The sequence below is a fragment of the Erithacus rubecula genome (genome assembly GCF_903797595.1).
Source record: "Erithacus rubecula genome assembly, chromosome: 13".
NCBI classification, from domain to species: domain Eukaryota; kingdom Metazoa; phylum Chordata; class Aves; order Passeriformes; family Muscicapidae; genus Erithacus; species Erithacus rubecula.
The window spans coordinates 9194288-9208121 of record NC_136665.1 but is presented as its reverse complement, the minus strand read 5'-3'; the positions used below and the strand labels follow the sequence as shown (position 1 = coordinate 9208121).

General features: G+C 57.7%; 3 protein-coding genes across 3 annotated transcripts; 1 reads left to right on the top strand and 2 right to left on the bottom strand.

Annotated features, from left to right (window-relative positions):
• Positions 1 to 1445, top strand: H1-10 (H1.10 linker histone). The gene has a single exon (XM_079317390.1). The coding sequence runs from the start codon at positions 185 to 187 to the stop codon at positions 839 to 841; it is 657 nt and encodes a 218-aa protein (XP_079173516.1). The 5' UTR covers positions 1 to 184; the 3' UTR covers positions 842 to 1445.
• A 3848-nt stretch (positions 1446 to 5293) lies between these two features.
• LOC306807253 (histone H2A type 2-B) lies at positions 5294 to 6962 on the bottom strand. The gene is made up of 2 exons (XM_079316632.1): positions 6842 to 6962; positions 5294 to 6760 (listed from the first exon to the last, which is right to left on the bottom strand). The coding sequence occupies exon 2, from the start codon at positions 6693 to 6695 to the stop codon at positions 6315 to 6317; it is 381 nt and encodes a 126-aa protein (XP_079172758.1). The 5' UTR covers positions 6696 to 6760; positions 6842 to 6962; the 3' UTR covers positions 5294 to 6314.
• A 1471-nt stretch (positions 6963 to 8433) lies between these two features.
• On the bottom strand, positions 8434 to 13831 carry HMCES (5-hydroxymethylcytosine binding, ES cell specific). Its single transcript, XM_079316631.1, has 6 exons — positions 13627 to 13831; positions 11762 to 11905; positions 11328 to 11450; positions 10613 to 10773; positions 9957 to 10149; positions 8434 to 9553 (listed from the first exon to the last, which is right to left on the bottom strand). The coding sequence occupies exons 1-6, from the start codon at positions 13807 to 13809 to the stop codon at positions 9347 to 9349; spliced, it is 1011 nt and encodes a 336-aa protein (XP_079172757.1). The 5' UTR covers positions 13810 to 13831; the 3' UTR covers positions 8434 to 9346.
• Between the last annotated feature and the right edge of the window lie 3 nt (positions 13832 to 13834).

Here is a 13834-nt window from a genome sequence, read left to right as displayed (position 1 = left end):
GGCGGACCAGGCTGTTGTTGTTCTCAACGTGGTCCGCCCCGTGCCCATATAAAGGGCTGCGGCGCGCCCGCCCCGCAGAACGCACGCCGAGTGGAGCAGACGGAGCGCGCTCGCCGGGCCCCGCCGCGCCGCCGCTGCCCCCGCCCGCCCCCGCTCCGGCCCGCGGCCCGCAACTCTCCGCACCATGGCGGCAGAGCTAGAGGAAACCGATCTGCCCCTGGGCGACGCGGAGGAGGCGCCGCTCTCCCCGGAGAAGAAAGCGGCTGCTAAGAAGGCGAAAGGAGGCGGCGGCGCCTCGCTGTCGCCATCGAAGAAAAGGAAGAACAACAAGAAGAAGAACCAGCCGGGCAAATACAGCCAGCTAGTGGTGGAGACGATCCGCAAGCTGGGCGAGCGCAATGGCTCCTCGCTGGCCAAGATCTATAACGAGGCCAAGAAAGTGGCCTGGTTCGACCAGCAGAACGGCAGGACTTACTTGAAGTACTCAATCAAGGCGCTGGTACAGAACGACACGCTGCTCCAGGTCAAGGGCACCGGCGCCAACGGCTCCTTCAAGCTCAACAGGAAGAAGCTGGAAGGCGGCGGTGAGGGGGGCGCGGGCAACAGCGCCCACAAGTCCCTCAAGAAGGCGACGGTCTCCTCGACCCGACGGGCGGAGAAGCCGGCGGCCAAGAGCAAGAAGCCCGAGAAGAAATCGCACAAGAAGGGAGCCGGCGGTGCGGCGGCGAAGAAAGACAAGGGCAAAGCCAAGAAGGCCACCAAGAAGGGAGCCGCGTCCCCCGGGGGCAAGAAGGTGAAGAAGTCGGCAAAGCCCAAGGCGCTCAAGAGCCGGAAGGCATGAGCTTGAGGCGCAGGGAGCCTCCCGCCGCCCCCCGGACTGAGAGCCCCGCGGCACAGACTGCTCTGAGGACAGACCCCAGGGGACCCGCTTTGTCTTTGTGTTGCTGACTCGCCTCCGCAGCCACCGCCGTGCGCGGTGAGCGGGGCTGCGGCTGCCCCAGCCCCCCTTCTCCTTCTCTGCCGCCTTATTTTTTTTCCACCCCCTCCTCCCCTCATCCCGCTCTGCGGCTTTTCCCCCATCGCGCCCTTTTGTTTTCGGCCGTGCCCCTCCCCGCCTGTAGACGGTTCCTGGCGCCCACCCCCTCCCGCGTCCCCCCAGTTCTTCGCAGGGATTTTTCCCGCCCGGTTTCCATAGCAGCCATTTTGCACGGGGCCCCCCCGCGCCACGTGGGCCGGTCCCGCTCCCGCCGCCCGCGCGCGCCCCGCCCTGCCCCGCCCCTCCCGCCGCGCGCCGTGCCTGCTCGCGGCCGCTCCGAAGGACCAGGGCGCCCCCTGGCGGCCCGCGGCCCCGCCGCCATGGCAACGGCCCGGCGCGCGGGAGTGGCCGCCCCCTGGCGGCCGCCGGCCGCACTGCAATGGCCTTTAATGTTTTTTTATGGGTCTGGGGGTGGGTGGGGGGGGAGGGTTTGGGGTAGTTAGTGGGGTCATTTCTTGGTTTCAGTTTTTTTTTTTTCCTTTTCATTTATCGTTGTTTCAAATAAATTGGTACAAAACGTCTCTCCAGTGTGGTCCCTGCAGGTGTCGGGGACCAGGCAGGAAGGGGGCTGGTCCCAGGGGGGCTTCCCTTCTGGTTGGCGTCTGTCCGAGTGCTCATGCCCAGAGCCGGCATCCTCCTCCGAGTGGAGAACGGGAGGAAGGAGGGGAGGAAGGGGAAGGAGGGTCCCTGGCAAGGGAGGAGCGCGCTGCTTGCGCAGCTGCGCTCGGCTGAGCTGGAGCAGTGGGGCGGGGGTACCCCGGAGGGTCCCGCAGCGCAGCCCCCCGCCCCGGTCACTGTCGGGTCCTGCAGCTCCCGGGCACACCCCGAGCCGTCTCCCCCTGCTCCAGCCGCGTCCCCGCGGGCAGCGGGGGCAGAGCCGGAGCGCCCCTGGCGCTCGCTATTTATAGCGCACCCGGCGAGGTTGCGTAAATCCCGACAGGGATCTGGGCCATCTTGTTCTGCCTGCTGCCGAGGCAGCACGGGCGAGGGATGAGCTCCGCTCGTCGCCCTCTGTGCCCGGGGACCCGCAGCGTGCCGGGGCTGCGGGGCAGAGGGGACGAGAGCTGGCAGCGCGGCTCCAGCAGCAGGGATGGAAGTGCGGCACGGGGGGCAGGAGGAGCTGTGGGTGAGCCCTGACAGCGCTGCCATCAACCCAGCTCAGCCCCACAGCGGGGCTCTGCCCCACTGCCGCCGCCAGCCTGGGAGAGTTTCAGCAGCAGCAACGCCCGAGGGCTCCAGCCATGGCGAGCTGCTGTGCTGGAGCATCAACCTGCTCTCTGTGCCTGGGAACACAGCACGGATCAGGCACGTACGCAACAGCTCCCAAGAGGAGGGGACAGGGACAGCAGCCAGGGGGCCTAGGGACTGTCACAGCAGGCAATGGCAGGGCCTTTCGGCGTTCCTGGGAAAGGAACAGCCCCTTTCTCCAGGGCCCCAGCCGCCTGGGGCCGCTGCTTTATCCCTTTGTCCCCTGGAGAACAAGCAGGGAGAAGGGAAGCAAGTTTGACTCCCTGAAGAAACGTCCTTTTGCTACATCCAGCAAGAGGAGCCAGCCATGCTCCTGGAAGAGACCTGCACTGGCCTGCTACAGGAGGCTGCAGCCTCCCTCCAGGTCTGTGTTTAGAAGAAGCAGTCACACTCTGCTGCCCCACACCAAGCCTGGGAGATGTGCTGCATTCTGGCACTGCCCTGCAGTTGTGTCTTTAGTCAATAGCTGGCACTGCAGGTTTGGGAGGATCACAGGGGATGCCCTCACCAAGGGCTGGGACACAGAGGGCAGTGTCAGAGGGGTCCCCCTGCTCCCAGGAGGGCCGGTTAAACCAGCCCCCTCTCAGGGCTCAGCTCTCCTCAGTGCCCATCTGCAGGGCAAACTGTAACCAGCTCTCCAGGCAGAGCAGCAGGAGCATTCCTGCGGGCAGATAAAAGCAGAGGGAAGGCAGTGACCCTCCAACTGCCCAGCACAGGGAAAGCAGCAGGGTGACACACTGTGCCAATCCAGCTGGAGCTGAGCCTGCCAGGAGCTGGGGCATCCCTGAGTGAGCTCCCTTGGGTGCTGCCAGACAGAGGACCAGGCTCTGGAGAGAAACCCAAGCCCTGGGGACTTTCAAAAGCCAGTGACTCATCTCATCAAACTGCCAGAGCTGAGGGACACAGCTGGCAGAGACTCTGCTGCACGTGGTGAGATGCACAGCAGCCTCCCACAGCAGGCAGCTTTCAGCTCCAGGTCCCTACTCATCTCATCTTCGGGTACCCAAAAGGCAAGGGAACAATCCAGAAGCCTGCCAGCCCTGTCCTTAAGGGAAGCACAGACCAAGAGATCCTTCCAGGCTCACTTGACCTCTGGGGAAGGCTCTGCTCAGCCAGGTCCTTCAGCTGCTCTGGTGCTATGAAGCATTCAGAAGAGCCAGGACCAGTAACACCCCTCTAGAAACACAAGACCTGTCCCTGAAGCTGCAGGTTTGACAGTGACCACATTTATTCCAGCTTTATAATGGAGACCAAGACTTCCAAATCTCCTGGTCAAAACAATGTTCAGAAGTTTGAGGTGATAAAGGCCAAGCACTTCAGCAATGCTTACTGTAACAGACAGGATTTCCTTCGGTCTGGCTTGCAACATCCCAGCTTTTCCATCTGGTCTGTCGCATCCAACAGAGGAAGTTCAGGATCCAGCTGGAGCTCAGTGTTGAGGGTTCTATGTGTGTGCCACCAGCACCCAGTCACAGCACCCTCACCACCCCACCAGCCTCAGCAGAGCCACACTACACCCAGGGTGGCTGCAAGCTCCTGGCAGCAGCCCCTCCCTGTGCTGACACAGCAGCAGGTGACACTGCCCTACAGGGACAGTGACACTGCCCTACAGGGACCAGCACCCCGGCCTGGACCCACATCTCCTACAGCCCTGCACACACCATCCAGCACCCAACTCTAACACCAACACCTAACACCACGGGGAGTCACCCAAGCTCCCTACAACCCTTCCTCCCTAAAACCCAAACAGGGTGCAATACTGGTTTGTACAGTAGCCTCCAGCCATCTGGCAATGCCCAACAAAGGAGAAGGCATGAAAGGAACAAACAGCCTTGCCATCTCCAAGTTCTTCCCTTCAGGATCACTTCTCTCATCTCTCTCACTTGCCTGCAAGGTCACCCAAAGGCTCCTGGAGCTGCCCATGGAGCACCTTCAGCACTGGGTCCAGCCTCACTTCTCCAGGAGCAGCTGAAGGTTCCTGGCACTCGTGACAGAGCAAGCAGGCAGTGTGGCATTCCCAGAGAGGGAAAAAGAACCAGACAACAGTATTATCTGCTCCCAGGACTCTCTGAGTGAAGGGCAAACACACAGTCTAGCAGTGGTCCTGTCTGGTGTTTTACTCATCCTTTCCCCTCGAGAACACACAGCCCAGACACCAGAGAGCCTGCCAGATTCCGAGAGTTTGGTGAGGTGACACGACACAGCACATTTAAGAGCATTCAACAGGGAACCAGTTTAATCAGGTATCGGGTTTGCACCATTCTTTTCAGAATCACAAGTTCTGCGTTTTTCTAAGAAATACAAAGCACTCTCAGGTTTACAGAATGCTGGTCCTGAAGAAAACAAGAGGGGGAGAACAAGACACTAGGATACACACACTGACCACCACACTGGGCAGAAGAAAGGAAGCTGCTCATCCCCACCTCGCTGATGGTAACAGCCCCTGTGCAGGAGGCAGAGATCCCAGAGGGTCTGTGCCTGCTGTGCCCACCCACCCAGGTCAGGATACCCCAGGGGAATTGTAGGACACCTCCACACCCCCATCAGCACTGACACCAATGAACACACTGCTCCCACATAGCAGAATAAAAAACCCCTGCATAAAGCCAGCTGACAAGCATCCAGGTTCATCTACTCATAACATTAAACTGAGATCCAGGGTAAATTACTTCATCCACAAGATTAACAGTTGATTCAATAGGTTGAACACATGCTACTTACAGCACATAAACAGAAGATACTCTGTTTTACTTAAAAAAGGTGTGATGGAGGTCTAGGTCCGATTGCCTCGGCACTGCTGCATGCACACGACTGTCGGCCTCACAGAAGCGGCTGCGCTGGGCAGCAGGAGAGCTGTCTCTGCATCACCTGTCCAGGGCTCACGGGACAGCTACCCTGCCCCCATGCTCGGCATCAGCCACACAGCCAGGAAATACACATGGCACTAGCCAGGAGGGGCTTTAACACAGACTCCGGTGGTTTTCAAAAGAAGTATTAATCCATAAAGGGTTACAGTTAACAGAGATCATCATCACTTTATTTCTCAAAGCCAGAAATAGTGCTGAACAAACAAACAACAACAAAAAAGAGACAGAGTATGCCGTTTCCAGAAGTGCAACCAGGGTACAGGGTAGCTCTCGGCAAGACGAAGGGCTTCTGCAGCTGGGAGAGGAGGGGAGCCATGGCAGAAGATGGCAGCTCCCGCTCCCGGCGGGCGCCTGACCTTGCGACGCTCTCCGAGGGGATTTGTCACCGCAGCCTCCACCCCACCCCGCCACAAGGACCCACAGCACGTGGGAACACCGAGCACCCCAGCACCCACCGAGCCAGGGAGCTGCAAGGAAGTGACTTTACAGGGATGTACCCGAAAATAGAGACCTGAAAATAAATGGGACCAAAGCTTCTTTACAGTAGGCAATGCACTAGTTTTACCATGAACAAAACTAAGACTAACAGCCACTTCTTGCCAATGGAGAAACTTTTTCTCCTCTTCACCTTTTCCAGCCCCCTGCCCTCGCAGCTGCAGTGCGGCCAGGATGGCATTGCTGAGGATGGAGGCGGGGGCACGGCAGCAGCGAGTACACACCAGGGCGAGCAGGACCAGCTTGGGGGGGCCCTGCACAGTCCCAGGGCTGGCGGAGGGGAGAGGCAGCCGGGGGTGCCCGTGTCCATCCCTTTGCCAGCTACATCAATCCTCAGCAGCTACCGGCAGCTCTGCACCGTGACCTAATCGCACGGCTCCAGATGTCACCACCGCCAACAGCTGTGATCCAGCTGCCTCCTCCAAAACCACTTCTTCCAGAGGGAAGAGAGGCAGAGCGGGAGCACAAGCAGGGCCTGACCTCAGCCATGCTCGCCCAGCACCATGCCACAGCCGAGGCCAGGGGGACTAGTGAAGGGCTGGTGGGGTGCTGCCAGGTCTTCACCACCCAGCGGGACGGGGCGGGACGGGGGACCCCAGCCCCACTGGGAGGAGAGGTGAGGCAGTGGTGAGAAGGGAAATGAGGGCAGGGGGACGGGGGGGCAGCGCTCACTTCTTGGAGCTCTGCGTCTTCTTGGGCAGCAGCACGGCCTGGATGTTGGGCAGGACGCCGCCCTGGGCGATGGTCACGCCGCCCAGCAGCTTGTTGAGCTCCTCGTCGTTGCGGATGGCGAGCTGCAGATGCCGCGGGATGATGCGCGTCTTCTTGTTGTCGCGGGCCGCGTTGCCCGCCAGCTCCAGGATCTCGGCCGACAGGTATTCCAGCACGGCCGCCAGGTACACCGGCGCCCCGGCGCCCACCCGCTCCGCGTAGTTACCCTTCCGCAGCAGCCGGTGCACCCGCCCCACAGGGAACTGCAGCCCGGCCCGCGACGAGCGCGACTTGGCCTTGGCCCGCGCTTTTCCGCCGGACTTTCCCCGGCCCGACATGGCCGGCACGCAGCGGCCCCTCGCCCCGCCTCTCAAGCAGCGCCGCGCACAGAGGGTCCCGGCGCCTGCGGGGAGACAAACGCCGTTACACCGCGCGGGGGCCGCGCCGTCCCCGCCCGCGCCGCGCCGCACCGCACCGCTCTTACCCGCAGCAGCTCCGCCGCTCTGCCCTGCGCGCCGCCCGCCGCCGCACTGCCCGCGCTGCCGCCGCCGCGCCGCGGATATCGCTGCCCGCCCGCCGCACGCCGCGCCCCATTGGCTGCCGCCGCTGCCGCCACGGCGCTGATTGGTCGCCGCGCCAATCCCTGATTTGCATAGGGCTCCCAGCACCGCCGCGGGCCGGCGCCCAGGGCGGGCAGCGATACCCGCGGCTCTGCCCGCGCTCCAGCCGGGCCCGCGCCCCGCCCGCGCTCCCTGCGCCCCGGTTGCCGCTTCCTGGCTGCGTCGGCGCCGAGGACGGGAAGAGGGGGTTGGCCCGAGCGCCCGCGGGTGTCCGGGCAGCATTGTGCCCGTTTGCCTTCCCCAAACCCATGGCCCCTTTCCTCGGCCAGCGGGATGTCTCTCCCGGAAGGATGCCAAAGACTGCGGGCGAGGGCGATGCCATGGGGAAAAGAACCCCCGATAGGGAGGACAACCCGCAGCGAGTTCCTGCCCTCCCTTGTCTCCTCACGTATCAAAGAGGAAAGTTTCTCCCAAATCAGTTTGTGTGGACAGGCCAGGTTGATTGTGGTCATCTCCACACCAGGTTAGAGGAACTGCCTCAACCTCGGGTGAGCAGCCAGACTCCAGTTTAAAGGTGATGTAGCTCAGCAATAACACGTCCTCATTAAACACTCAGTGTAGGTTTCTTTTGTTGGGTTTTTTGGCTTTTTTTTGGCGATGCTGCTGCTGGTGCTCACAGTCTGGAGGGAGATAACCTGTACCCTGTGCCTTTGCATCGCCCCTGTGTCCCCATGGGAAGGATTATGTTCTCCAGAGCTGGGAAAGTTGAGCATCCCCCCACTCGTGCTCAGCATCTTCACTCCCTCCACAGCAACTGGAGACCTGAAATGAATTCAAGATGAGCTGGTGACCTTTAGAAAAGCTTCATCTGCAGTTAGCACTGACTAGACTGGGGCAGCTGAGCAGCTCATCCTGGAACAGCGATGGGCAGGCAGGGAGAGAAAGGCTCCTGTTGTGACTCCTGCAAGAACAGGGATCAAGGTGAAAATCTTTTGTGCCAGGAGCTGCTAATACAGTGATTCTCTTGCCTCAAGTCATGGTGTCAACAATGAGGAGCCAGCTAGCAACAGGCTTTCTGGATAGAAATCCTAATCTCACCCCAGCTTCCCATAAGGCATGCAACCTGTGCTCAGCTGCCTCTGTAGCACGCAAGGGATTCAGAGCTGGATTTCATTCCAAGAGCACTTGAGTCTCCCCAGGTGTCCACCCTGTAGCTCCTGCCCTGGCTCTGCTGTCCCTGCCCAGGGACAAGACTCAGCTACAGCTCCCCAGGGACAGATGGCTCTAGAGGAACCCCAGAATCAACCCCCAGAGAACATTTACCACTGGCAAATGGAAATAATCCCCCAACATGGCCTTGCAGAGCTCAGACCCTGAGAGCTCAGCAGTGGGTAGCTGGTTTGCTCGTCAGCAGATGGAGAGGAGGTACAAGCTCTGCCTGCAAAGCAGGAGCACTGGGGCTGCAGTGGGCAAGAGAGACACAGACACACACATGGACAAGGGCACAGCACAAACAGCCAGTGAAGCCCATTTTATTGTTTCCAACACAAAGGAAGTACTGATTTCTAGCAAGGATTCCACCATGTAAGGCTTTTGGTCTGTAACATCTGGCTCTGTTTACAAAATCCCTGACCTCAAAAACAACGACCCTGTGCTGTTCTGTAATGGCACTTAGGTTATCTGGGGCTTTAATGACTAGCCTTTTCGAATAAGGCAGAGTGCATCCCTCCCCAGATCAAGGAAATCCTCTCTAAGTCTTCAAATCCCATTAACAAAATGATTGTACAAACAACGTGACAGACACACTGTTCCACCCTGCTGCCAGCAGGGAAAAACCTACACAAAGTCCAGTTCCTCCCAGGTGCCACTTGAACATCTCCCTGTTTAGGAGCCATGAATGCACACAGCAATGCTGGTGCAGAGCAGGGTGGATCTGGCAGATCTTCCCAGCCTGGGGTTTCCTCTTTATACATATTGCTAGTTGCTCAGTACTGCAGCCATCTTTTGAAGGCAAGAATATTGGAAAGTAATTTGTACAGAATCAATGTGGAATTAAGTGGAAAAGAGGTATCAGTTTTACACTAAAAACATGGAAGAGAAAACCAAACATGAACTATGAACATTGTCAGGAGGCAGAAGCTATTCCTCCCTAGCAGGCTTGAGATGCTTCTCAGGGCTTTATCTTCACTTGGCATGACTGACAGGGAGGGAGGCCAACAGATTATACTCGCTCCTGTCAGCACAAGACAACACCAAAATCTTTACAGACACCAACCTTTAACAAAACACAAGGAAGAGAGACAACAACATAGAGCAGCAGATCAACAGGGGCTTGGACAGTTTCAACACCAGTATTCCAAAAATACCATTTCTCATTCTGCTTAGGAAAATCAGCAGTAAAAGGGATGGCCAGCCATCTCAGCTGGTGCCTAAGCCTTGTGCTTCTTTGCAGCTGGCTGTCCCTGCTTCCCCAACCATTGCTGCAGGACAGATGCACTGGTTTTCTTGGGTGAAGGGCTGTGGATGAACTGACTTGTCCACTTGGGCAAATCATTTTCTTTCTTCTGGGGAGAGCCCTCTTGGGAGCTTTTTAACCAGCCCAGCATCACTTTGTTGCTTGGGGTGACTTTGACCTCCTGGATAGACAAAAAAATAGTGTGAGAGAAGTCAGAAGCACAGAGAGAGCAGGGCAGCCAGCCAGCTGCAAGAGCTGGGCCAGAGCAGGATGTGGAGGCTGGAGCAAAGGCCCTGCCTGCAAACAGGCACATCTGTGGGAGGTTCCCCAGACTGCTGCAAACAGGCTTGTTCCAAGGCCCCAGGCAAAAATGGAATTTGTCTCATTTGGCAGCAAAATCCTGGCATGGGCTGACAGTTCTATTTCTGGAAGCAGAGGGAAGGGAATCTGTCCAGGGCTCAGCACTCCAGCATCAAGCACGGGCATGCTCTGCAGACTTTGCCTACTGCCAGTCCTCCTGCAGCCTGGCTGCTCTGACCCAGCTCAGAGACATCATGGTGGCTGACTCCCCCCACAGCACCCACCTGCTTGGCTCCCAGCTCGATGCGTGCAACACACTCGGGTGTGTTGTTGCGGATGTTGTTGACAAAGGTGGACACTGGGTGGAAAACAATGTTCTCTGTGGGCTGGATGAGTTTAACAGCTTCCTGGGTTGGCACTTCAGCAAAGTCCAGCCATTTCCTGATGGCTTCATCCCCATCCAGGATGGCTGGCATCCTAAGGGATGAGACAGTTGGAGCTAAGGCTCAGCAGCAATTTGTCGTTGTGGTAGCAAAAGCAGACTTGTAAGCTAGCAAGGAGCTGGCATCTGGGGGGAAACGGGAAACTGAGGCAGCAGAATGCTCTTCTGCAAGGCAGAATGTGCATTCACTTCACCCAGGTAGCTGATGTGCTGGAAGGGGCAGAGGGGTTGACTGCCTGGCCCTGGTCAGGCAGAGAGACCAATTCCAGGAAGTGATCCAATTCCAACTGCCATCCACAGAGCACAAAGATGGTGATTTATGGAAAGGACATCAGCTGGTGACCCGAAGTAAGTCAGTAATGCTGTAGCACTTCTCTCCGAGAGCAGGAGGAGGAGGCTGCACTCTTTGCCTGCATGCTGCCAGACTGCTGTCCAAAGGTGCAGTTCTCCTACTTCATCCCCCTCCACTCTGCAACCCCCTTGCCTGCTCTCACTTGCCTGTGATGGATGAAGCTCACATCCTTGGAAGCATCCACGGTAATGATGGTGTAAGTGTACAGCATTTCTCCTCCCCCTGGTGGCTCCCAGCAGTCAAAAATCCCAGCCATAGTGAGCAACCTCCATCCTTTCCATTCTTCGTCTCCCTCCATCTCCTTGTCCTGCAGGAGAGAGACATTGTCCTGGTCAGTGCTGGTCCATGGACAGCCAAAGCAGCACAGATTTGTCAGTGCTGAGGCAGGTCAGTGACTCAGATTTGAGTCATGAACAGAACTAATCTGAGGCTCTCCAGGAATCTTTCTACTGATTTGAGGTAACTCCAGGAGAGGTATCAGGACCCTCAGGCAAACCAGTGCTCCCCTCCTCTTCTGAATATCCCAGCCACGGGTTCAGCCAAACAAAAGAGGTAGTGAAACTCCCAGCCCAGTCCCCTGTGAGCCACACTGCCCAGCCATGCAAATATCTGGCTCGTGGGGAGCAGTGACCGTGACGGCAGGGACGCTGCATCACTCTGTACAGCATGGAGACTGCTGCGATGGGGACCGCCAGCCACAGAGGGGTGACAGAGTCTGAGCCCAGGCAGAACACAGCCCTGCTGGGAAACACTGCCAGAGATGGGCAGAGTAGGAGGGAAGTGGGCTTTTCCCCAGCAGCTGGTGGGAGCAGGGGCCCAGAGCTGGATGCAAGATTTCAGACACAGCAAGGGACTCTGTACCATGGCGTCCTTGGTCTGGGGAAAGTAAATGAAATACGGCTGCTTCCCCCCACTCTGCTGCTGCTGCCACTCATAGAAGCCATCTGCCAGGACCACGCAGCGCTTGCCCTTGAGGAGAGCACCCTGGGGAGAGACAGCACAAGTGAGTGGAGAACAGCAGCCTCAGGCAGCCTGCAATGACAGAAGGGCTCCTGCAACTGCCCAGCCCTCTCACTCCCTCCCAGGACTTTCCTAAATTGCCCCTGGGATGCACAAATGCCACCATGAGTGCTATGTTGAGCTTTACCAGTAACTGCCTTTTCAGTTCTCCCAGCTTTGCAGTACAGGGGAGCAACAGCAAGTGGTGACCAGTACTTGCCCAGCAGATGTTTCAGCCCTGGTTTTGCTGACTACAAGATTTCTTCAGGCAGGACACAAAGGTGGCAGCAGCTCACCTTGTAGGAGGACTTGCTCAGCATGGTATCGCTGCGGCAGTTGGAGGTGTTGAACTGCAGTTTGGAGGGGTTGTCCTGCTTGAACCAGGAGGGCACCAGGCCCCAGCGCATGTCCATGAGGACCCGCTCGGAGGAGTCAGCATCCTTTTGAATGAACAGAGAAACACCTCAGGCCAGACACACATCACAGAGATCACAAGCACCCCCATAGCTTGAAGAGGTGTTTTGGGAAGTCTTATGGACGTGGTCTTATCCCCTAAAAGAGGGGATCTGGCCAGCATCTCTGCCAAGAGACACTCTGGGGCTCACTGCCCCTCTCTCACAAGCCATGCAGAAACAGCCACTAATTATAACACTTTGCATATTCTTAATTCATGTAAGAATTAATCTTCAGCAGAAAGCACATGAATATTTTGCAGGAATAAAGAACTGTCTCTATGAGGCTTACCTAAATCTCTGGAAGAATTAACACAGCTGCTTTTTAGTGGAAATGGCTGGAAACATGAACTCCTGAGCTCTTGAGTAAACAGCCAGTCAGGCTGGTGTCGAAGTCCTCAAAACCTCTCCTGGTGACACCAAACATCCCAAAGGGGCAAAAACCTCACTTTCATTTTAATAATGTGATTTCTGCTGACCTGGTGCACTTTCACTGCCTGTGCTTTGCATATTACCTGCCTTTGGACAATGGAAACAGTTTGTGGCTTTCGATTCTCCCCCAGCTTGCTCTCACTTTCTGCCCACAGCTGCCGGCCCTGGCAGCCACCAGCGTTTGCTCCCAAAGGACTGCAGCAGACAGACACACATATACACCCACTGTGGCTGTGTGTGCAGGGATATGTGTGTATGCACAGTTTTGTGAAGTCTTTCAGAGCCTCCCTCAGGGCGGGAGTGGCTAAAAGGGACACCCTACATCACACCACCATGCCAACAACTTGAACAGTGATGGACAACTAAGCAAGTCTCTGCTTGTGATGTGCACCGCACTCCCTGCCCCACATTCCTCTGCTCCATCATCTCCACTGCCTACTCCTGGGGGGATGTAGGACCCCTAAAGCAGGGAAGGAGAGCATGAGGGATGCCTGATGACATTGCCCTCCGGGGGTCCCACCTGTGCCAGTAACGGCTCAAAGTGCAGCTGCTGCACCAGCTGGGGATGGAGGGCACGGCGGGTCCAGATGGGGTGTTGCAATTGAGCACACCCCGCTTCACCCCACTGACCACCAAAGAGCAGCAGTTCACCCTTTCCGTGTGAAACCCAACAGCACCAACAGCCGTGGAGGCTGCCCAGGTTGTCCGGGGGAAGTCGTGCAAGGCTTAAATTATGCGGGACAACAGTCACCACAGGTGTACAGCTACTGTCCCGCTCCGGAGTTGAAATACTTTTTTTTTTCTCTCTGCTCTGTCCTACTACCTATGTGATGACCTGGACACACACCGCAGAGTTATGAAATTAAAAAAAAGAAAAAAAAAGAAGAAAAAAAAATGGTGCCTCAGGAAAGCAAATTAAAACCAGCAGCGCAATTACAGGCATTTCCAAAAAACCCTCTATCAATTTAAAGCTCTTATACACATTTTTGCAGAAAACATAAACACTGCCGTGGAAGCCCGGTGCCGATTCCCATCCCCCTTCTGAACATGTAAAAATTAACAAGAAGCGACATTTTAGCAATGAGAAATTCAACACCTGCCACGTACAGCGAAGCGAAAGGAAACAAACCCGGGCCGTTCAGAGCCAGTCCCTCACCCCCGGGGAGACACGGCCTCGTTCCCCCCGCTCCGCCGGGAGCCGCGGGATGCCCGGCACCCGCCCCCCGCCGAAAGCGGCCCCAGCCGGGGCGCGGTGCGCGGAGCGGGGGAGGCGGTACCTGGTGGAGGTGGCGGCGGGAGAGCAGCACGGGGCCGCTGGATTGCGGGCCCTTGTTGTAGGAGGGCTGGTAGCGCTCCTGCCGCACCCAGTCGGGCTGGCGGCGCTGGCCGCGGCGGTCGCGGTAGGCGCAGGCCCGGCGCAGGTTGTCGGCGGCCAGGGAACAGGCGGTGCGCCCGCACATCTCCGCACGGACCGGGCACCGCGCT